The 23,006-nt window shown below is 38.8% G+C and overlaps 3 protein-coding genes across 4 annotated transcripts in view; all 3 read right to left on the bottom strand.

Moving 5' to 3' along the window:
* Nucleotides 1-9,914, bottom strand: part of LOC146387756 (serine/threonine-protein kinase 4-like) — a 42,459-nt gene extending 32,545 nt beyond the window's left edge. Inside the window, exons 1-2 of the mRNA XM_084929586.1 lie at nt 9,453-9,914; nt 833-913 (exon numbers count right to left, since the gene is read on the bottom strand). Of these exons, the coding sequence (XP_084785712.1) occupies nt 833-913; nt 9,453-9,496 (125 nt within the window). The 5' untranslated portion in view covers nt 9,497-9,914. The remainder of the gene's footprint in view (nt 1-832; nt 914-9,452) is intronic.
* Nucleotides 9,915-10,876: 962 nt separating this feature from the next.
* cox6c (cytochrome c oxidase subunit 6C) lies at nt 10,877-16,699 on the bottom strand. The gene is made up of 4 exons (XM_084929585.1): nt 16,592-16,699; nt 13,044-13,158; nt 12,452-12,584; nt 10,877-11,013 (listed from the first exon to the last, which is right to left on the bottom strand). The coding sequence occupies exons 2-3, from the start codon at nt 13,146-13,148 to the stop codon at nt 12,459-12,461; spliced, it is 231 nt and encodes a 76-aa protein (XP_084785711.1). The 5' UTR covers nt 13,149-13,158; nt 16,592-16,699; the 3' UTR covers nt 10,877-11,013; nt 12,452-12,458.
* Nucleotides 16,700-18,608: 1,909 nt separating this feature from the next.
* Nucleotides 18,609-23,006, bottom strand: part of angpt4 (angiopoietin 4) — a 70,160-nt gene continuing 65,762 nt past the window's right edge. For both annotated transcript variants that reach the window (XM_084929583.1, XM_084929584.1), the window contains exon 10: nt 18,609-22,989. In XM_084929583.1, the coding sequence (XP_084785709.1) occupies nt 22,829-22,989 (161 nt within the window). In that variant the 3' untranslated portion in view covers nt 18,609-22,828. The remainder of the gene's footprint in view (nt 22,990-23,006) is intronic.

Raw genomic sequence — 23,006 nt, 5'->3', positions numbered from 1 at the left:
CTTAACTAGACAGCAAGTGAAAAGCACGCCTCTGTATAGGAGAGCGGTGGGCTTCATTTCTAACACTGGAAAAATATGAGAGGGTTGTAGCAAAATGAATAGAAACAGTGAACCTTTTATCCTGATTATTTTGTTTTCATAATCGCTGGAAACCAAAATTCAAGTAACCGTCTAAGAAGAGGTCCTTCTTCTCTTTCTCCACTGAAAATAGCCCTCGGGGGGTTCCCACACTTAAAGGTGTGGCCACCCAAAAACTGTCTGCGAGTTCCTGCAGTGGAAAGACTTCACAGACACATTAATTAGTGACTGATGTCTATAGTAAACATCAGTGTACTATTCAATTCATTTCATTACTTTCCCACCAACAGTTTTTTCTCACTTTGACAGATGAAGCAAGAGTGAGAAAAAGCTGTGATATGAGCATGAAAGATAACGAGCATAAAAAAATAGTTTCATTAAAACCAGTGTTACTAATAAGACGTCTTTATTGCAAAAATCGAGCAGCACCGAATGACTTTGATTAATTGCAGGATCATTAAGAAGTGTCTGGAATCAGCTATGACGCGTGCAGGCGAGGAGTCAATCAGCCGCTCGGAACAGGAAGCACATTGAGAAACAGGATATGAAGAGGCAACGTTGACAGGCAACAGAGGAGGGCGGAGCCTGAAGTCTGATAGGAACAGAGATGAAATGAAGCAGAAACAAGGACAGAGATACGGAGAGGACCAGGATGACTAACACAGACCAGGATGACACATAAATACAGGCAAAGTGAAACTTTGCTCCTGTCAGGACCGAGGTGAGCCTCAGACTGTACGGCTACATGACTTACCCTTCACCCAGCTTCTCCAGGACATCAAAGACTTCCTCTGGCTGCTTGGTGAGACTGTCCTCGCTCAGCTTCTTCAGCTGTCTGCAGTGACAGAAAGAACAATTTTCAGGATTTTTCTTCGTGGTTTTTGGTTATTTGTCTCATCGTTTGCAGCACACGATCACAGCTTTTGTACACTACATGCCTCTAAAGCACTTTAGGACAACTCCTGCTGACCCAAACTGACACTTTCACATTAAAAAAAATATTACAGAGCGTGCCAGTAATTAACACCTGAAAGTAAAAAAAAAAAAAATTGCAAACACATTCATTTGGTGCAGGATCTTTATTATTATTATGATTATTTTTTGTTCCATTTTCCACCCTCACCCCTTAACATTTCGAGGCCAACATTTTATGCAGTAATGAAAACATTAAATACATTTTTTTCCTTCCAACAGAAGCATGTGTGTAATCTGAGAGAAGACTTTATTACTGAATTCAGTCTTCTTCTGAGTGCCACTGATCACGTTCATTCTCTCCTGAAACATTAAAATATCTCCACAACCTTTGAACTGAAGAGACAAAAATATCTCTACGCAAACAAAAATAGATCCAACATGTCCCAGATGCAGCTTGTGATGAGATATTTTTAGGATAACTGAAGGTCCTCTGCTCACAAGTCCATGGGAATAAAATAAAAATGCAATACTATGTTATAATAGCATTACTTCTAAAGTTAGGCTAAGTAATGCTAATATGACGTGTTTATCACAATATTATAAAGGGAACACCCAGACATGCAAGCTTTAGTATGAAATGTGGTCACTTTAATTTTTTTTAAATTGGCATTAATTTACAAAAACAGGGTCACTTTGAACTCCTGCTGATAAGCAGATGAATACACCTACATATTAGGGGTGCAACGATACTCGTATTGATATTGAACCGTTCGATACAGTGCTTTCATTTCGGTACACATATGTATCGAACAGTACAAAATTTTTTAATTTCTTTTATCAACTTTTCTTCTGACGATGCTCAGTGGATCTGCGTTCGACTACTCCGCCTAGGCTGCACTGTCGAGCGCAGATCCACTGAGCGCTCAACACAGACAGCATCGTCAGAAGGAAAGTTGATAAAATAAATTAAAAATTTTGTACTGTTCGATACATATGCGTACCGAACCGAAAGCACTGTATCGAACGGTTCAATATCGATACGAGTATCGATATTGAACCGTTCGATACTGTTCACAACACTCGGCCTTACACAGCACTCAGATATGAACACATGAGGACTATTTCCATTTTAATCTGCTCTAGATTGAATTGCGAGGCCTGATATTACAAATGGTGACTGTTATTGCATCTACAGAGTAAACAGAGCGTCAGTACAAGATGTGTTTTATTGCCCTTTTTATAAGTGTGCATTCATCAGCGGGATTACACAAAAACCTGACCGACAAACTTTATGCAAAGTTAAGGACACGTGACATGTGACCAGAAGAAGTCTGGAGCAGATCAAAAGTATGGTCTGAGCTCAAAAAACATCCTACAAGATTTTTTATAAGAATAAAATCCAAAAACAAAACAGCAGAGATGGCAGAGAAGTCTTTACAACACAGAGAACATCTCTTTAAGAATATACTGAACGCTGAGAGCCGGTCTTTCTCTCGGTGTCTCAGGCAGCCTGATTTGTGAGTCTGTGCCTCTCTAAAGCCAGCAAACCACATTCTCTACCTCACACTGCCCAGTACAGCTCAGTACACTGGTAAGCCAAGCTGTCCAGTGTATCAGCGTCAAGCCACAAAAGAGAGAGTGAGAGCAAATCATTGAGATGCTAATCTACCACAGCAGCCCATGATCTGCTTTTCAAGTGAACTTCTAAAAATGCATGTGTGGATCTGCTGAGGCCAAAAGAGCTGGACTCCTGTTCCTATTACTAAATTTAAAATCTTTAAACTTAAAATCTCCTTTCCTTGTATATGCTTCAAGTATGTCTATTTTTCCTCTAGAAACTCAGTCTCAGTCCGACTGATCAGACCGATTTGTTCACTACCAACGTCTGCTTATAATATTCTTCCATATTTATTAAAACATTGAGAAAGAAAACCTTGTGGTTTTTTTTTTAAAGCGGCTGGCAAGCAGCTGTGATGGTGATTAATGAAAACTGTCACACACGAGTGAAAGTTTTATCCCAAGTATCTCAAAAATAAGAGGATGCTAACAAATACCAGCAGACATTACATATTAATAACATGAATAACAGACACCGTTAAAAACAATGAAAACGTTTTTTTATTAAAACTCAACGTGTATCAAACTTATCAAAGCAATGTTAAACAGGGGTGAATGTATTTGGCCCAAATGTTTCCTCTAATCTGTCAGCCACAACTCCGTCACACGTCTGCCTCGTGTGTGCCAGATGTCAAATGTGTGTTTTGACATTTAGACCACATGTGGCCGACCCGCTGCTCGGTGGAAGTCACATACAGCCTGTCTCCTGTCATTTGGGGCCACGTCAGGCTCAGGCAGACATTTGCTGGTATTCTTACTGAGACTGCCGGTTGGAAAATTTTTACACCCAACCCTGGTGTCTACTCTGTATATTCAGTAAGTATATGTATTAATATACATATACTTAAGTATAAAATGTGAAATGTATGATCATACCCATCAGTAACATTACTGGACAGTGTTAATTTAAAAGCATAACACTATTATTTGTGTCTAAAAAGTGCTATGTTTCTTTTAAAGACCCTTTTTAAAGTCTACCAGAAACTAGACACACACAGTAGGACCTGCTTTCCCAACTATATTTGATGAGCATTAAAAACACGGTGCCAGGTCTTTTTAAGCATAGGAATGAAACAGGATTGTAGCTTTTTACATCTACATGGACCAATATTGTTCCAATCATTACTTATAAAATCTATTTCCTTTTCCACGCCTGCAGACGTGCATATTAGGTTACCCTATGATTCTAAATTTGTTGCAGGTGGGACTGTGAGTGTGAATGATTGTCTCTCTGTGGAAGCCCAGTGATGGTGGGGTGGTCTGCCATAGGGCTGGGCGATATGGCCTAAAATTCATATTGCGATATAATTTGAAGCACGTGCGGTAACGATTAGGGCTGCCACGATTAGTCAACTAGTCACGATTACGTCGACTATCAGAATCGTCGACGACTAATTTAATAGTCGACGCGTCGTTCGAAGCTTTGTAAGATCACAAAAGACGCAGGAATAAGTAGTAGGATTTAAGAGTGTAATAACGGACTGAAACAGAAGATGGCAGCACTGCACGTACAAGGATGCCAGACAATGTTATTGTTTGGCTTTTTTTTCAGTGTTTTATTTGTTCCTGAGTAAATCGGTTTGGCTGAGAAATAAAGTTATAGTTTTTACACAGCTGAATAAACGTCAAGGAGACAGCTGATTATCAGAAGTGTGAGATGCTCGAGAATATACTCCGGTGTCCTGTTATATTTTAGATAGCAAGGAGTTTATTAAACTTCACCGAAACAATCTGCAAATTTCATTAAAATTTAATAAACTATCATCTTGTCTTTATTTTTAGTTAGCACATACCTTAAACACTTAAAGCTGTAAGCTAATGATAGTTATAAGAGCAGATGCATGCTTGTGCAGTAAGCTGTACGTTTTACGTCCAATGGATGATGATCTGATTAGTCGACTAATCGCAAAAATAATTGGTGACTAGTCGACTATCAAAATAATCGTTTGTGGCAGCCCTAGTAACGATATATATCACGATATATTCTTTTCTTCTGTATAACGTATTTTCCACACTATAAGGCACACTTAAAATCCTTTAATTTTCTCAAAAATCGAGAGTGTGCCTTATGTATGAATTCTGGTTGGGCTTACTGACCTCTAACCGATTTGGGCGTGCAGAAATCTGTTAAAAAATGTTTTAGTACAACTTTGGTAAGCCACACTGCTTGATGGATTGTCAGAGCATTACTGCCGTATAGTGATGCGCGAATCATGAACGAATCGTTCAATACTCGAGAATCACTTTACTGACTCATGAATCATGATTCACAAGCCCAACTGACTCACTGACTCATCCCTGTTGCTGTTAGAAGCAATATATCTAGCTTATAATTACAATTGTGGAGAAAAACACAACATCCAGTATCTTAACAAAAAAATGTCTGCTCTGAACTGGAAGAAAAAACCCTGAGTAGAAGCTCACATCAAGACAATAGCTCCACGGTTCACAGTAGAATCGCTCTGCTAACATGCTAACAGCACATTTGAGCTACTCACCTCCTCCCTCCTGTGCTGAATCATAGAGCGAACGAATCACTCACTCACTCAGTCACCCCCTCCCTCCTGGCTCACAGCTTCATCTTTTTCTTGGTTGGCAACCAATGTTAAGGCGCATTACCGCCCCCTGGCTCACAGCTCAGTGGACATTTAGATGAGAAAATATATATTTGACACATTTAAGGAAAATACTAATAAAAATAAAAATAAAAATAAACAAAATAAATGTTTATTAAGCAATTTTGATAGGAAATTGCTTAATTTTAGAAATGTTTTTGCTCTTTTTTGCTCTATAAAATAGTTGTTTTCTTTTAGAATCATTCATCTTAGCAGTAGGATTTACATGAAAAGAGAAACAAATTAAGTTTGAGTGAAAATGTACATTTTTTGCACTCTCTGGTCAACTGACTCAGTGAATCAAATGACTCAAAAAACCCGATTCACTTTGGTGAGTGACTCATTAAAACTCGATTCAGTAAAAAGAATCAAATATACCATCACTACTGCCGTAGTGAGGAGCTTCGCGGAGTAATCTGGGTCCAAAACTCCGTCCGCTTCAGGTCCCAAAGTCAAACGAACACAGAGTTAAAAACGGTCTAAATTCTTTCATCTTTAATTAAATCATCAGTGTTGCTGCTTTACCAGGTGTAACAATTAAGTTTTACATTCATGAAAACAGAATTTATTAAATTTAACGGAGTTTGAAGTTAACAGGAAGTTGGCTCGCTAGGTTACACCTAAACATTTCATACCATGTTCTGACTGAGAGATTTTTGAAACTAATTCAAACGTACAGCTCTGCTACCACTTCCGTTTGCAGGGTTACTGAAGTTGGACTACCTGGTATATAATGTTGTGCTACGTGATTGCTAGCGACACAGCTATGTTAGCATAACATTAGCACAGTGAAGCTGGAGGATGAACGCCAACTTTTTTCCACTCGATAAAAGTTAACGTGAGGGATTCTGGTGGTCAGGGACAAATGCAATCGCATAACAGGATGCTATACACGGGCCAAACTTCAGTCAGGAGAACAACTGAGATTATTCATCCACAATACGAGGTTAGTTATTAATATACTGCAACAACATGGGACTAGAACAGCTGCGAGAGAATTCAACATTAATGAATCAATGTTACGGAAGTGGAGGAAGCGCAGTTTTTGGATTTCCCCATATTTCAAAAGTGCTTCATCTCTTTGCTATGACTGTCGCCTGGCATAATTTGCAGATGATGATGGTTTTAGCCGCTGCGATGCTTTCGACCAAAACAGGTGCAGCTTGATGACATCATCAACATGCACTATCGCGAAAGAGCGATATAGTCAAAATCTCTATCGTTGGCCAAATTTATATCGTTTCTATCGTATATCGTTTATATCGCCCACCCCTAGTCTGCCAGCCACCAGCCTCCCTGCAACTGCAAACTGGATAAGCAGCTAAGAAAATATTAGACTGGATGGGTTTAGGTGATCTGCTTCAGGAGACGATGAAAATAAAGTAAAAGCAACATAAAACCCTAAAAATAATATACCAAGTCATTTTTTATATCCTAAAATGAACAAACAACTCATCCTTGCACTTTTATTTTGAAAGACCCGTCACTCCTAACACGCTAGGTCCTTCCCATCTCTTGACTTCCTCTCGGCAGGTTGTTATTGTAACACACCTTAGTGTCATTCAGCTGCTTCTACAGGGTCTCTTTATCCAGGTTACAGGTGGAGAACAGACTCATGTACCACCGCACTGAGCTCGCAGAGCAAACGACGACTATCATCAGCAGCTGCAGGGCAAGACTGTGAAGTCCATCCACAGGACGACAAACTCAGTAGAGCAACAGTGGATTTTGTTAGCCTGTTACTGATCTGCACAAAGTACTTGCTTATTACGGTATTTGCAGAGGAAGGCCCCATAAAAGTATTTATTTAATAATTCATTTAAAAGAGCACGACTGTGACTCCCCCACACACCTGAGGGTGACACTGAAATACATCAGGATATACAAACATGATTTTATAATTGAACACAAAGCCTAACCCAGTCTTGCAATAACAAGGGATGAAACCAACACAAAAGTCCTGCGTTACGTCAACGCAATGAGGAAACAGTGGATGAGTGAGTTAAAATGATAACATAAGAGCGGCGAGTTTTACCAGCATCCTCCTGATAAGAGGGGATAATAGGAACCTCTCAGTTCCTACTGTCAAACACGCCAAGCTCACAAACCAGTTCCCACAACAAACAAGTTCACGTCTGTTATGAGCTGCTCAACATCAACATACAGAGTGATGACAGCGAGGAAAGAAAAAAAACAGGATGTATTTTTAATGAAGAGTTTGTTGTTTAGTTTTCATTATTCTTCTTCTCTTTTTTTTTTTTTTTTTTTTTTTAGCATTTATGGTGTTTCATGGTGAAAATGTCTCTAAAGCTGCTCAATAATGGAAAACAATCAGTTATTTTGGCTGATGCTATTTAACACGATTACTCAGCTTTAGAAAAATTGCAGATTTGTTATATTTCAAATAAGAAAAGATGCACTGCTTTCCCTGAACTTTAATTATAATTCAAACAAACTGAACAAAACGTGCCACAGCTTAATAGGGAGCGAATCTGAACTTGTTTGGCACAAGAGAGGGACAAAGGTAAAGAAAGGAGATGTATAAGGCCAAAACAAGAGCATCCTGAAATATGTTTTCCATACAATAAATAACTTATATCCTTAAAATATTCAATATTCTACACATACTTTAGAGAAGCATCAATCACACTGAGAAACTTGAACCAGAATTTCGTGACACTTTTGTTTGATTTTAGTCACTTTCGGCTGATCAGTTAATTTTGTTATGTGCTTTATATTGGTGTAATTCTACAGAAACTAAGACTTTGATACAAACAGCCAGAATATCACATCGAAGCTCTAACTTCCCGTACCTTAATACCCGAGTGGAACTAGACAAGTGAATGCTGTGACGTTTAAGGACAGCTCAGGAAACGAGTGAACTGCAAATACATCATCATAATGGAGGGTTTGTTTTTTGGTCATGAATAACTGATCAGGCAACCAAGACTTTCCTGTGTTTTGTTATTCATCTCGAGAAACCAACGCATTAACTAAACTGTGGTTTTGAAGAATTTTTACACCACTATATTTGTATTTTATATGTGTGTTTTGGTATTTTATAGCTTATTTAATATTGCGAGTACCTGCCGAAGGATTGTGGATGGGAAACATTTAATTTGGATACAATTGAATTGGTACAAGTTTTATGGGCATAGCACCAAACACATAATGATTAAAACTAATCTAAATTTAGAATCTCAGAGAAAAGCAATTTTTTACCTATATTTACAACTTTAACTGAACAGGACATTAAGCCACTCCTGTCTACATATTTTTGCACATATACAATTATACCTGTTTCCTTTTAAAAGCCTAGTCACACTATCACACATTTCACAACTTCATATCTGAATCAGGTTATCTGCAGTGTAAATAAAAGATCTGCAGGTGCAGAGACACAGCAGCCACACACAGGAGCAACAAAGCCCAGCATGAATCACACTCATTTCATTAAAACGTGTTCTTCTAACCCCTGCATCATTCTTTCCACCTGCCACAAACCCAGTGCTGTGGACACCCCACACACTCACACGAAGTTTCACACACACAGCTCTTCTGTTAGAATTACTGCGCGTTTTATTGACTCTGAGCTGATTCAGTAACAACCTGTTGGAGATTAAAGCAGATAATCCGAGATCTTCAAAGAGATTTACGGTATTAAATTAGATCACTGGGCCTTTGATAGTGACAAGCCCAGGGATCTGACACAGCAGATCAAGTGTACACAGGCGGCTTGGTTAATGCAATAAGAGCTGGGATTGCGTCGTACTGACAGGCCACTGTTTATTTAATCAATTAAGACAAAAAAAAGTTCTGCTTCCAGCTTCTTAGGCGAGAAACGTTTAAGGTCTTAAGGAATCGTAAGACTGACTTTAGACTTTTTGTTACAATTTCTGGATATTGTGAAAGAACAACATATCAGAACAGACTCGTTTAAGACATAAACTACATGTAATACCCTGCAGACACAGGACAGCACGATCCATTAAAGTTACCCATAAGAAGACTACAGGGGACACGGAGAAGCTTTAAAGTCGTTTTAACTTAATGTCTGTTTTATCGTACAGTCGGTTATGTAATGCTAGAGCCTCATTGAATAGATACCAATTGGCCGGAAGATTGCCACCCCACTGACAAACTTCACCGACTGCTACCGTTAGACTGATAAAATCAATGAGATGCCAGCCATCAAAAAGCCTGTTTTCATTCTTAGCATAGCTTTACCTGCGAGGGTTATGCCTCATCTGTACTTTGTCCTTGTAGTCCATGATGTCCTCTTCAGGAGAACCAGACTCTTCTGGATCTTCTGGCCTGTAGTCAAACTCGGGGGGAGCTGGCCAACGTTTCAAAGCAGACACTCGATGCTAACAGTAGCAGACCGCTTAATGCTAACTCGCTCGCTAACTGGCTAGCAGCAGCTAGAGGGACAGTTAGCCCGCTCCTCCGCCTCACAGCAGCCTCCCCGCTGCCGCCGCTGCTGCCTGATATCTGCCAAAAATACAACGTCCGGTCATCATTCTGCAATACAGGCTCCACACACACCGCGCGTTTCTTCCAGCTGCCGTATTCTCATCACTGAATTCATCCTCCTCTCCCGTCCTCCAACTTTAGACTTGTTTGACAGACCGTTTGGCAGCCGCTGTGACATCCACCTGAAAAAACCAGGAAGTGTAGTAGAAGGCGGTGCAAACAAAGACTGCAGTGCGGGACGCGGCCAGCAGGGGCACCAGATAGAATCCATCCAATACACGACAGTTGTCCAAGTATGTTGAAAAAACAATTATAACACCGAAACATGATAAGTTACTAATATTATATAAAGTTACCGTATTCTGTTTCTGTTCTTCATGTTTGGAGCGGGGCATGTTTTGGGTCGTTGTTGTGTAGGAAAACAGACCAAAGACCCAAACACAGATTTACTGCTGACTGCTTGAGATTTTCTTTCAGAATCTTCACACATCCTTCTTTCTTGAATTCAGTTCTGTTAAATTTCATTTATAGGGTGAAGTCTAGTGATAGTTTTCTTTGAGACTACAATTCCCAACTCAGTCCTTTAGTCTTTAGAAACATTTATTACTAGCTTTCTTTCTTCTAGTCTTTGAAATCGTTCACTCCCTGCCTCTATCAGGTTTGTTCTGTAGTGAGCATCTCTTTAATTTCTTCATAATGTATTAATTATTATTAATGTATTAATTAATAAAGTTTGGAAATGTTGTAATAACTTTGTATCTATCTCCTGCTTTGTGAGAATTAATGTCTACACTGATTTACTTTAATCACACTGCTTTCTCAGGTGATAGGTAAACCTCGAAGGTTTTATACCATGTATAAGATAACCCTCACTTTGAACTTGATTTTGGAAGCCTTGAGCATTTTCAGTAGACAACCTCAGCATTAGTAATGCGCACACTTGATGCTTCACCTCAAACGTCAAAGCATTTTCAAAATACTCCATCTCAAAAATGTCAAACCGATTAGAACATTTGACAGTACAGTGAGGCAGTCAATAACAAATACAGAGATACAAAAGATGCATGTGATGCTCATTAATATTAGAGTCCAGTCCAACCCCGTTGTTGTTTATGTTTGTTCATCTAACACTTCAGTGAGATTCAAAACTTATTTTAAATAAATCACAAAGGCAGATGTTTGATCATTAATAGAATAGTTTATTTTATTTGAATGAACAAAAACAGCAAAGCGACGTTTACATCTGATCAGTAGGTAACGTCAAGGTGGAGAGGAACCATCTTTTAGACCAGGAATGAACAACAGGGAAGCAGAGCTGGAGGAAGGAAACAACCAGACATTAGAGATGCACGTGGTTTGATACGTCAGTAAGCACGTTGACGAGCACGACAAACATTTGTTTAAATAAAAAAATACTATTCTTACTGAGCTAGTATAAAATAAAGTACTATTCCAGCTTACATACAATTTATAAAACTTAAATTAAAAAAAATCTAAGGTTAAACAAAAGCTGTATACAAAACATGGATGCAGCCACCATGACATCACCTATTGGCTCGTAAAGTCACCGTCTCACAGATGTTTTGAAACTTTATGTGCCTGCGAGGCGCGGACCTGACTGAGAAACGGAGTGATGCTGTGAGCTCATCACAGGGCAGCAACTTGTCATTCATATGGTAGCCCCACCCTTAAGCAAACCTTGCTGTATCATCCATTTCTGACTCCATAATTTATAAGAACGGCCATCATGTTGTATTCAGTGAGACTTTAAACAACTCAGAGACCAAACTCCACAGAGCCGACCGTCTTTTTTCTAAACATTTCTCTTCAATCTGAATTCTTTCCAGTCAGAGTCGGCGCCCCCTGTTGGCCTTTAGAAAACATACAAATTCAAAGGACCTCAGCAGCAGGCACCAAGCTGCGTTCATAATTAAACGTAACAGTTTTACTAAAACAAAATCTGAGCTTGCAAAAGAAAACATCTGCAATATTGTGAAATGCTCCATCTCCATGTACTGTGTTACTCATGCATAATGTGCAGCTGTGAAGCTAAAGCCTGATGAAAGGTGAACTGCTTTACTTAACACTCAGCTTAAAGAGTGAAGTGGAAATACTTCAGAATAATGAAATTTATCATTTGTTTAGGATTCAATTAAGATCACGCCTGTGGTAAAAAATAAAAAATAATAATATTTTTTAAAAGTCTGGGATCTGCATCATTCTTTTGAAGAATTGCTACAGCACCTAATATGAAATACTTTCCAACAATGTTGTTCAGCGATGTACAGACAGCCTTCAAACACTTTCTTGAAAACATGGCTGCTGTAATGTTTGTTTGCATGCCAATAAATCTGATTAGATCCACTTTCCCTATATTTAAAGCTAGCTGTGTCTCTTGTTCCAACCACAGATGTGAACTTTTTCCTTTGAATATGCAGCCCTGCTCAGTCACAGAAACTGCCCGTAAACAAGAAAGAAGTTGTTACAAACTGCAGTAATAATAAATTCTCAATATCGGCACATCTCGTATCATTTTCAGAAAATATTAAAAGGCTAATCTGACATATCGTAAATGAAAGTTCGTGTTTCCATGACCTGCTTTAAACTAAGAATATTATCTTCAGAAAAAAAAGAAAAAAAAAAAAAAGCAGAACGTTAATGCTGATGGAAACACCATCATATCATATATTACACTCCATATGATACCGAAGTTTGAAATGACAATATTTAAAGCCAAGTAATGAGGCCCTCACCGTGGCTTTACTTCCCAGTGGGCTGCACACTCTCAAAGACCCCAGCTTCCCTCATGGCATTGAAGTCTTTGACGGCATCGTACTGCTTGTAGAAGTCTGCGTACGCCTGTTTCTTGGGCTCTGTCACCGTGTACTGTGGGGAATAACAACAAAAATATGACAGAACTTACTGCAGGTAAAATTAGTATAACTACAGAGATAACAGAGACTACTCAAAGTATTAAAAGTGAAAGTAGGATACTCACTATGCAGAAGAGTAAAACTGGTCACAATAAAAAAAAAAAAAAACCCTCTATATATTATATTACTGTATTTATTTGTCAACATCAAAAATGTCATATCCTTTAAGTGAATGATTCATTGCATCTTATAAACAAATCTGAAAAAAATAAGTTTAACTAGAAAATAAATGTGATGAATAAAATATGATGACAACAGAAGAGCCAATCAGCTGTCTGCTGAGCTGTAAGTGGATCTAGATACTGACAGGACACTTTGATGTGTTCCTTTCATCACAGCTGTGTCATTTTTTATCTTAGCATCACCATCAGAGTTGTGTCTGTAGCCACCTGAGTGTGTGTCATCCTCTCACCTTGAATGCAATGGCAGCTGTTAAAGCCAGAGTGAAAGCAATGGGCAGGTGAAACCTCAGTCGCTTTGCAAGCAGCCCCCTCATTATTGGCTTTGGCAGAGACATGATGAATCACCTGCAGAGGGGAAAAAAATACAAAAAAAATAATTTTAATTTTCCCCCAATTATTAAATTCTGTACAAATATCAGAGAGAAAGAACAAAAGTACTGTCTTTACATCATTTCACTTTAAAATGTTTAAAACAATCATTTCCTGGTTAGTGATCAGAGTAAAATAAAAGCTGAATTTAACAACCTAATTTGAAGAATGACCGATGTAAATACACTGAATACAAATCATGTTGTGTGTTTTGGTAAAAGTGGATTTATAAAAATAAGATGCATGTAGTTTTATAGCTTCCATGTTTTACCATTGCCACCATGGAAGTTTTAATAGAGACAATAAAAACTGCAGTGACGACACAGAGTCACCGTGGAAGGAAATATGGGAGAAAACATGGATGAGACTAAATGGCCTGCACACAAATTTTAAGTATATCCAAATACTGCAGCACACTAAAAATACCAGGATGCCTGTTGCCAGCATGCTTTGGTTGCTACTGTGACCCACTCAGCAAGGAGGTCAAAGGTGAAAGTACAAAGTCAAAATATGTTGGAATTGTACACATACTGAATACTGCAGTACATACAAAGTAGTTTTTAAATGCAGTTTGCTAAGCAGACAGTTTTGAAAACAATGAGACTCGTCCCTGATTCACCACAAATCTTCACCATGTTGGCTTTATTCTGTAGTTTTGTTATAATAAATGGGCTTCTAACATAGTCCTTTCTTAATCTGAGCAATCCAATTATTCACCCATTCACAAGCACTTTTTCCAATTACTTTTCTATGCAATTACTTTCTAACATTCACACACATTCATACTATGACGTAGGGCTGCCACGATTAGTCGACTAGTCACGATTACGTCGACTATCAAAATCGTCGACGACTGATTTAATAGTCGACGCGTCGTTTGAAGCTTTGTAAGATCCCAAAAGACGCAGGAATAAGTAGTAGGATTTAAGAGTGTAATAACGGACTGAAACAGAAGATGGCAGCACTGCACGTACAAGGATGCCAGCTGCCGTTAAACCCCGAAGAAGAAGAAGTAGCTCTGTCCCAGAATTCATAGCGCAGCCCAGCTCAGTTTCCAACAATGGCGGCAGCTAGTTAGTTTTAATATTACTCTTATTAATCTTTCTGGGTCACAAAATAAACGTTTAACATATTTTCAGGCGAGAATGTAGCTGTGTAAACCTCAAATATCTGCTCAGTTTATCAAGACACCACATATTTTCAAAAGCGCTCCGACGTTTTCGGAGACGTCTGTTACCCACTAGCTCGATAGCTAGCCGGGGCAAGGCTCACTAAAGCCGGTGAGAACACTCCCGGCAAATCGTTTTCAAACCCACCGCCGTCTTTCGCTACTCAGGTTAAACATATATAAGTGACTTAGATAACTTAAAAATGTTATTGTTTGGCCTTTTTTAGTATTTTATTTGTTCCTGAGTAAATCGGTTTGGCTGAGATTAAAGTTATAGTTTTTACACAGCTGAATAAACGTCAAGCAGACAACTGATTATCAGAAGTGTGAGATGCTCAAGAATATACTCCGGTGTCCCGTTATATTTTAGATAGCAAGGAGTTTATTACACTTCACCGAAACAATCTGCAAATTTCATTAAAATTTAATAAACTCTCATCTTGTCTTTATTTTTAGTTAGCACATACCTTACACACTTCAAGCTGTAAGCTAATGATAGTTATATAAGAGCAGATGCTGCTGGTGCAATAAGCTGTACGTTCAATGGATGCATGATCTGATTAGTCGACTAATCGCAAAAATGATCGGTGACTAGTCGACTATCAAAATAATCGTTTGTGGCAGCCCTACTATGATGGATGCATCAGAGAGGAATTTAGGTTAGTATCTTGCCCCAAGGATATCTGGAATGAGGACTGATTGCCTTGGATTGATCCACCAACCTTTTGATGAGTGCATGATCTGTTTCTACCTTTCCACCAAAACGCATTTAACAGAAACTGAATTTAATGCAACTTTATAAAATAAACTTGATCAATTTTTAAGACAAAAACAAAGATTTTAATTTGTGAAACTCATTTTTGGATTTTTAGACTATTAAAGAACAGAAACCCTGTTGGTGACAAACCAAGGCTGCAAATCTCCTCACTCGAGAAACTGAAATCTGCAAACTATCTTCCATAAAACACCTTTTTCCCTAAAAACTGACACAACAATTAAACTCACTATTTGACTAACTTAACTTAGTAGTAATAAAACAAAATCGGTACATTTTCCTTTAATTTCTTACTTTTGATAAATAAAAATACATTTCATACAGTATATTAACCCTACTTAAACATAATGTGTAAAAAACACATTTATCTCAGTCCTGATTTTTTTTTTTTTAAACAACGCAGGAAAGTTTTAATCTTGAAACCTTGAAATGCATGTAGACATTTACTCAGGCAGTTATTCTGAATCATTTCATAGATTAAAGTTAATTTCGGTAGTCACCAAAATATAAAGACTATACAAATAAGAACCCGACTCTAACATTTGATATATCTGCTTTAAAAAGGTGTGATAAAAGCTTTATTCGGCTGGAAGTTATACCGTCATCTTTGTTGGTGCAGATTTAAATCCTGGATTCTTTAATGGTCATGTTTCCACCTCACGTCTCTGGCACTAGTTAATAAATAAAAGCAGGTAAAAGGACCCATCTGAGGCTCCTAATTCGCCTGAAGGTCGTTAGCAGTCACCCCTAAATGAACCTGCTGTTCTCAAATCCCTGCTTCACCTGAACTAACTCAATACGACATACAAGATCCAAGACAACAATGAAATATTGAAAACACGCAGAATGAAATGAATCCGTGTGTGTGTGTGTGTGTGTGTGTGTGTGTGTGTGTGTGGAGGATCGCCATTACACATGGCTGCAGAGTCAGGTCTGCACTCAAGCGGTGTGACCTTAGTCCCATTACTACCCCTGACGTGTGCCCTCGTTTACACTTAAAGACTCTTAAATAATATCTATATGCATTATCGAAGGGCTTGAACGGACTGATTTTGATTATTAACGGAAGTAAAATCGGTTTGACGCCACCAGCTTCGGCGCAGGGTCAGAATAACGTTAGCTCACTGGCGACACTTTAAAAAAAAAGTCATTTGCTTTCTAATACGACCATTTCTTTATCTATTGGTGGGACAAGCTATACCAATACCAATACCAACACCAACACAGCCTGCATAAACTAGCATATATTGTTGGACTACAGTTTATAAGAGTAACAGGCTTTGTGTTAGCGCCGAGGTAGCTTTAGCTGTACACAATGACAGCTAACCGGCCCGCGACAAAAAGAAGAAAGAGAAAATACGAGAAACTGTAATAACCCGGAAGATATCAGCCATCTGAAAAGCAACATATTATATACAAAATTCAGTGTAAGAATATAAACGTCTTCCGTTTTGACAGATACTCACAGGTTGGATTCACGACCTTCACAGAAACCGCTAACGCACTGCAGCTGCAACCGGAAGAGATTCTGACGGGACGGCGGAGGGACAAACTTAGGTGGAGTAAAAGCGAAGTCAGTCAGTCAGAGCAACTGAGGTCACAGAAGGCAACAACGACAAGGTGACGTATGAAAAAGTTTTGTATGATTTTATTTGTAAAACTATTTTATCTTGTTTTGTTGTCTCGCATTATGGCATCATATCAGGAAATGGATCTTTCAGTATATTGCTTTGCATTTTCAGTTCTTGTCAGTATTGTGGAAATTCTCTCAATTACAATTACAAGAATAATTAAAAAGACTAATACTAGCACAGAAAAAAACTAAACTAAAACGGCACTTTTCAAACAATAAAAAAGTAAACTGAAACCAAACTGAATTATAAATACAAGTCACAATGAAATAAAAAGAAAACTAATTATAAAATACAAAACTAAGTGAGATTTATTAGGTTCAGTTATACCTGTGGATGTATAGAAATTTCTATGAGAGAGGGCAATGGACTTTCCCCACTAGATCTCTTTGGGAATAACTTTGGGGGGTGAGATGCGGCGAAAAAGCTCTACAGATGTGATGTTTGCTTTGAGAGTGTTGATGTCGAAGTTTTAAGATGATCAGAATGTGCTTCACTGAGTCTTTGTGGATCAGAGAAAACAGATGTTAAGAGAGGAGCTGTGGTACTGTATGGGGAAGGTAGGAGTGGCAGAGAAGTGTGTGAGAGGGTGGTGCAGGACATGTATGAGGAGGACAGTGACACAGTGATGATGTGTGCTTTATGAGTGTCAGGTCATGGATTCATGCTGGGGGTTGGGGGTTACACCAGGGATCTGCTCTAAGCCTCTTCTTGTTTGCAGTGACCATCCCATTTCACAGCCTCGCATTTCCAGCCTTCTCGGTCTTTGGAGGAGCCGGCCCACATAGACCGCGAAGCCCGTGTCCTCCGAAGGATGCAGCCCCTGAATTGAGACACCGCTAAAGTTAGAGAGGCAGAGATAGCTTGGACATGTGCAAAGGGGGGTTAGTGGATATATTACATAAAGGATGGTGAAAATACAGCTGCTGGGCAGGAGCAAAAGAGGAGGACCACAGAGAAGATTTAGGGATGTAATGAAGGAGGATATGCAGATCCTTTGACCAACAGTTTAGCTGTTGTAATAACACAGTCTGACCACAAGAGGGAGGCAGAACAACACAGAATAGTTAGAAAACAGAACAGCGACCAAGAAGTGTTCACCTGTGGAGCCCAACAGCTTGTGTAGTATAATACTATATAAATATTAAATGTAATAAATGAATAAAAAAATAAGAACAGAAAAGCAATTTATAGTATAAGATCAGAATAACATAATACTTATGTTTTATTTAAGAAGGCTGCAAGTGGACAATATTAGCTTTATCAGCTTTTGAATTTTGGTTATTTCTAGTTTTCATACCTCCACTTCTTCATTCATTTATTTTATCATTCATTAGTTTATGTAAATTATTATTATTATTATTACTAATGAACCATAAGAATGCATTTTAAATTCTCTACTTATTTTCTTTTACTTGTATTTTGTTTGTTCTCACTTGGTGTTTAAACTGTTCGCTGAAATTTGAATAATAATATATATTTTTTGATGTGAGATGAGAGATTGTTACCCTAACCTGAAAAAACACGAATGATGCAAAGGATATTTTACTTAGGCTAATTTTAAATCTATAGAAAAATAGTTCTTATTTAATATCTATAAGTTCAGTAAATGCAGGATTGAGATAAAACAACATTATTTCAATTGCAAGGAAAAGTTTCTTAAACTACAGATTCCAAAGGTCATAGTGCCAAAAGTCTGTATATTCTAAAATGACAAGATGCAAAAGCACATCTTTGTAAGTATTTACTGAAAATATTATTTACTGTCATTATGCTTTCAGGTCAAAGAGGAACATCACACAGTGAAACCAGTTTTTAATAACATACTTTATTGTACAGCTGCAGGCTGCTCAGTGTTAAGTGGACAAGCATCACTACATGTGTGCAGTACATAAAAAACAGGTTTAACCCTGGAAAAGGGAAACTTGTTAAACGAGAACAACATCCTGTACAAAACAGAGACACCAACCACACACTCCACCCGCCCTCAGCTTCACTCCTGTAAAGTGCATCTTAAGACCATAAAGACCATGACATTAGAAGGATTCATTAAAAGACTTCAAAAAACTGCAAACAAATTAATGGTCTTCACAGATTCCTCAAGAATAATAAGTCGGGATAATTAACTTTTTAATGATAATAATGACAATAAACCTGAAATGCTGTGGTTGCTGGAGACGAGATCAGGTAAGAATTTCATTTGTGATCTTTGGTGTTTGACTGAGAGTGCACTCCTGCCTCAAACCACCACAAACTCGTAGTAACTGAATTTAATGAAGCATTAAACATTATTGTTGTTTGTGTGATAACATGTTCAAATGTTTTTAAAAAGTAAAATGTGTCATATATGTGTCATAAAAAAGTTAACTGATTAGTTCATATATATATCTATATATATATATATATGTTAGAATCATCCCCTGAATACCAAATACCAAAGACACGGGATTGAATTTTCTCACACCCACACCCACACCCACACAACCTAGAACAAATCTAAAACTGATACGAAAGCTGTAATGAAATTCTTGACAGACGCCTCTTTCCAAGCTCTGTTTTAGTTAATGTCAATTACTTGTGGTTTAATGTAAAGCTTGTTACGAGTGTGTGTGTGTGTGTGTGTGTGTCTGCACGGTCTGACAGATGAGACGAATGACATCAGTGTTTCTCAGACGTTTTCTGGCGTGCCTCCCCCATCAGAAGCCAAAAATGTTCACGCCCCCACACTCCTACAACATTTTTCCTTTATTTATTAAAAATATGACCCAAGTTGACTTTTAATTACACAAATGTCAAGCTGATAGCATTAAAACATGTGTTTATTTTCTGAACATAAGTTATATAATTACATTTTAAGCTTGATTTATCATCCTGTGCTGAATCTCTGTGCTCGTGTGTCTGCGTTGCTCTGCTGATGTTGGACTCTGATGAATTTTAAACGGCGTGAAAAGTAGAGAACTTCAGAACTGACTGAGTTTACGCTCGTGTTTAAATGATTATTACACACGCGTTTACTTTGGCAGACTGATAGCTGTTGCAATCAGCACATTACCACTGTGAGCCCATTAGATCTCATTTAGCAGAGACATTATCCTTGTGTTAATCAATATGATGTTTTTACTGCATGTTACTACCAAGTGGACCATAGATGCTGCAGTTCACACAGCTACAATGTATCAACTGCACAATTTTAACACAGTAATTTAATGGAGCCTCAGTTTCACTGCATATTATCTGGTTGCCCGGCTGCAGGGGGCCCACAGATTGAGAGCGCCTTCATGAGAGAGAAAATGAGAAATTCACAACCACAAATCATTAAATCATATCTTGTAAATCATTTATTGTTTGTATGAGAGCGATGGGAAATTAGTTTTTTTGTGCAGTAATGAAGAGCAGAGACCAACAAGAGACAAAAAAACCAATATTGTTCGTATTAGGAAGATAATTATAGCAACAATACTTTGCTTCAGAATCTGGTAAATCACTGGTGTGTAGTTCACTTTCACTGAATTCTTTTCTTTGCTCATCATTCAAAACAAAAACAGCTGAAAAAGGTTGATCTGCGTTTTGTTTGCCTCCTTTCTTCCTGTAGCGTTCTTTAAGTGTTGACATATGCAAACATGCGATTACTTATTCATGAAAAAACTCAATCTGCTTGCCATTATTTCTTGACCAATAATGAAAACCAGAGCGTTCAGGGTTTCTCCAGCTGCGTGCCTCATGCATCATTCTCTATTTATGATGCACAAGCTTCAATCAACACCGTGCACGGTAAGTAGAATCTGAGATGTGCTGATTCGGCATCTAAGACGTCCCACAATTACATCCAGGCTCACACGAGGACATTCCCAGGATGGACCGTCCACCACCGCGCGTCAAAACCACCCAAAGGAGGAGGCGAGCGGGAAGAAAATCACCTTCTCCTGCTGGACATCATCCGCTGTGGCTCCTGATGTTGTTCCAGCTAATCAGATCAATCCTCAACGTGACTCTCAGGTTTCATCAGTTTGATCTGATTCATGTTCTGGCAGTCACACCAGCTTTAGCGTCCACGTTTATAAAATTGTTGATAAACATGTGGAAACGCTGGCTTCCTTTAAAAACAGTCCAAGTAAAAGTGGGTTGTGAAAGCCAACTCCACTCTTTGCTCAGTCACATATCTCTCAGTATCAAACTGTCCGTGTAATAAACTCCAATATCCTCACTGCTTGTTTTCTTGCCTTATATTAACGTTTTCTTAAACATAGACGTTTTCTGTAGAAAGACTCGCAGCAACAGAAATCACAGGACAAACTCATAGAGGTCATTCAGCCCTTAACACCAAAAACAAGGTTGTAAATATTTTTTGCTAACTCACCTGTTTCAGTATTTGGAGGCTTGCAGGCTGCTGTGGCTGCAAGCTGTCATAGAGCTGCTGCTTAGAGTCACTGCATCATGTTTGCCATCCTGCTCCCTGTTGGAGCAGTTTTCATCTGACAATTATCTGACTAATAACATGGTGTGCTGTGTGGTGCAGGCTGTCCAAAAAGTTTGCGCTCCAGTTTTGATGAGTGAAATTCTAGTATTTGAATAGTGTGTTAGCAATTTGCAGGGATCTGTTTGAGAGATGAAGCTCCTCACCAAGATTTCCAGGAATTGGTAACTCAGAACGCCACCCTTTTATCCAAATATGGCCACTTCTGGCTCCAAGAGCCCAATATGGCAGGGACCAAAACACTAGGGCTGAGGTTTCACAATCACACTACAAAAATGATGAGTTTGTATAATTTGCTGCCCTGTGTACCATCTGGAAAGTACATTTTCAGAAATCTGCAGTCTCTCCACAGTCTTTTGATATCTATTAACAAACAATCACTGTCTGTGAAATATCTGGTTTGTTGATTAACATGTTGCAGTGCTTCCACATGCAATGACATTTATGGCACATGTAATGCAATTGCTGACCAAAGACCAAAAACCAGCCAATCACTCAAACCTCTTTTCCATTGTTGTGCTGGTGCAGAGCCAGTTATCCGTTAGGACTGTCCTCATCTCAACAGATCTGAGAAGCAGAAGTTGGGTCCATGGGAAGGTGATATGGCAGCCAGAGGCCGTAGCACCTCCCATAGACACGGACATCAGCTATCTAAATCTTGTCTGTGTTTCGGTGCCGGTCATAGATAGTGGCGCTATAAACACACTGATAACATCAAAGAGAATCTCGTATTCCCTCCTAAAAAAGTAGGTGGATACCTTCATGCTAGCCACAGAGGTATTTCAATTCAGATTTGTGGATAATATTATTTATTCCTATTTACAGTCTTTATTAGACAGTGACAGTTTAATGGGGCAGCCCAGGCTGCAGTAGCGAACTCATCCTTCAGTAAAAACGATGCCTGTTCTACCAGGTGAGCTATGGGGGTCCACATTCATGCCTTTTACCATTAAACACATTCTCAAATGTCATATAGGAAAGTACCGTGAAGCTGCCAGTATGCTCCAGCTCTGGAAACCCCTCAGTCACCCTTTCTGTACCAGCCAGGGTGGAGTGACTGAGTACCACAGAGTGTACCTTTTCCAACCCAAAAGCAACAATCCAACCCACGTCTCACAGCGACTGGCTGGCCGTGTGGGTGAACACTTTTGGCACTTCTCATGTGTACAAACCAGCACAACCATTTTAATAGCTTCCAGCACAGACTGGCTGAAAATGTGTGCCGTTATCATCATATTTAAATGACAATCACATTTCAAGCAGACGAGATATTTTCTTACATGATCCATCCCTTATTTTCCTCAATATGATCCTTGGTTATGAAAACAAGTCCAGGAGACATGTAACAAACAAGGTCCTCATGAGTCACATGACTTTAACCATTATTGTTTTAAAGTCACTATTTCCTCAGTTCAGGGCTGTACCATATCATATCCAAGAGGTGTTTTAGGGTTGTACCATGATGGTGGTGAAGGTGGGAGCCATTGTTTTGAAGCTTTGCTATCATTAGGATGGTATTTCGGAGGAGTTGAAGGTCGATACTGCTGTGGTATTTAAGCTCCGTTGGATCAAACCATTGTGGAGGGTGAAGGGTGCCTTTAAAAGTCGTAGGGTCGTACCATCATGGAGGTGGCGCGCAGGGAGTAGCTGGGACCTTTGAAGTGGTGCCACTTGATGCCGTTAAGCTTCCTGATGTTATGGCCGATGGAGTAGTACACACCATTTAGGTTGGAGAAACCGCAGGCATCAAACCACCAACCTGATGGAGGCAAGAGG

Source organism: Perissodus microlepis, chromosome 5 (assembly GCF_051167445.1).
Source record: "Perissodus microlepis isolate ML-2025 ecotype Zambia chromosome 5, ASM5116744v1, whole genome shotgun sequence".
NCBI classification, from domain to species: Eukaryota; Metazoa; Chordata; class Actinopteri; order Cichliformes; family Cichlidae; genus Perissodus; species Perissodus microlepis.
Note: the sequence above shows the minus strand (reverse complement) of the source record. Positions and strands in the feature narration are given on the sequence as shown.

Bases quoted from the DNA above. Each gene is read 5' to 3' on its own strand.
- cox6c (XM_084929585.1), bottom strand. From the start codon at position 13,148: ATGTCTCTGCCAAAGCCAATAATGAGGGGGCTGCTTGCAAAGCGACTG. The intron at 12,585-13,043 runs GTGAGAGGATGA...TATTCCCCACAG, and splicing joins CAGCTGCCATTGCATTCAAG to TACACGGTGACAGAGCCCAA.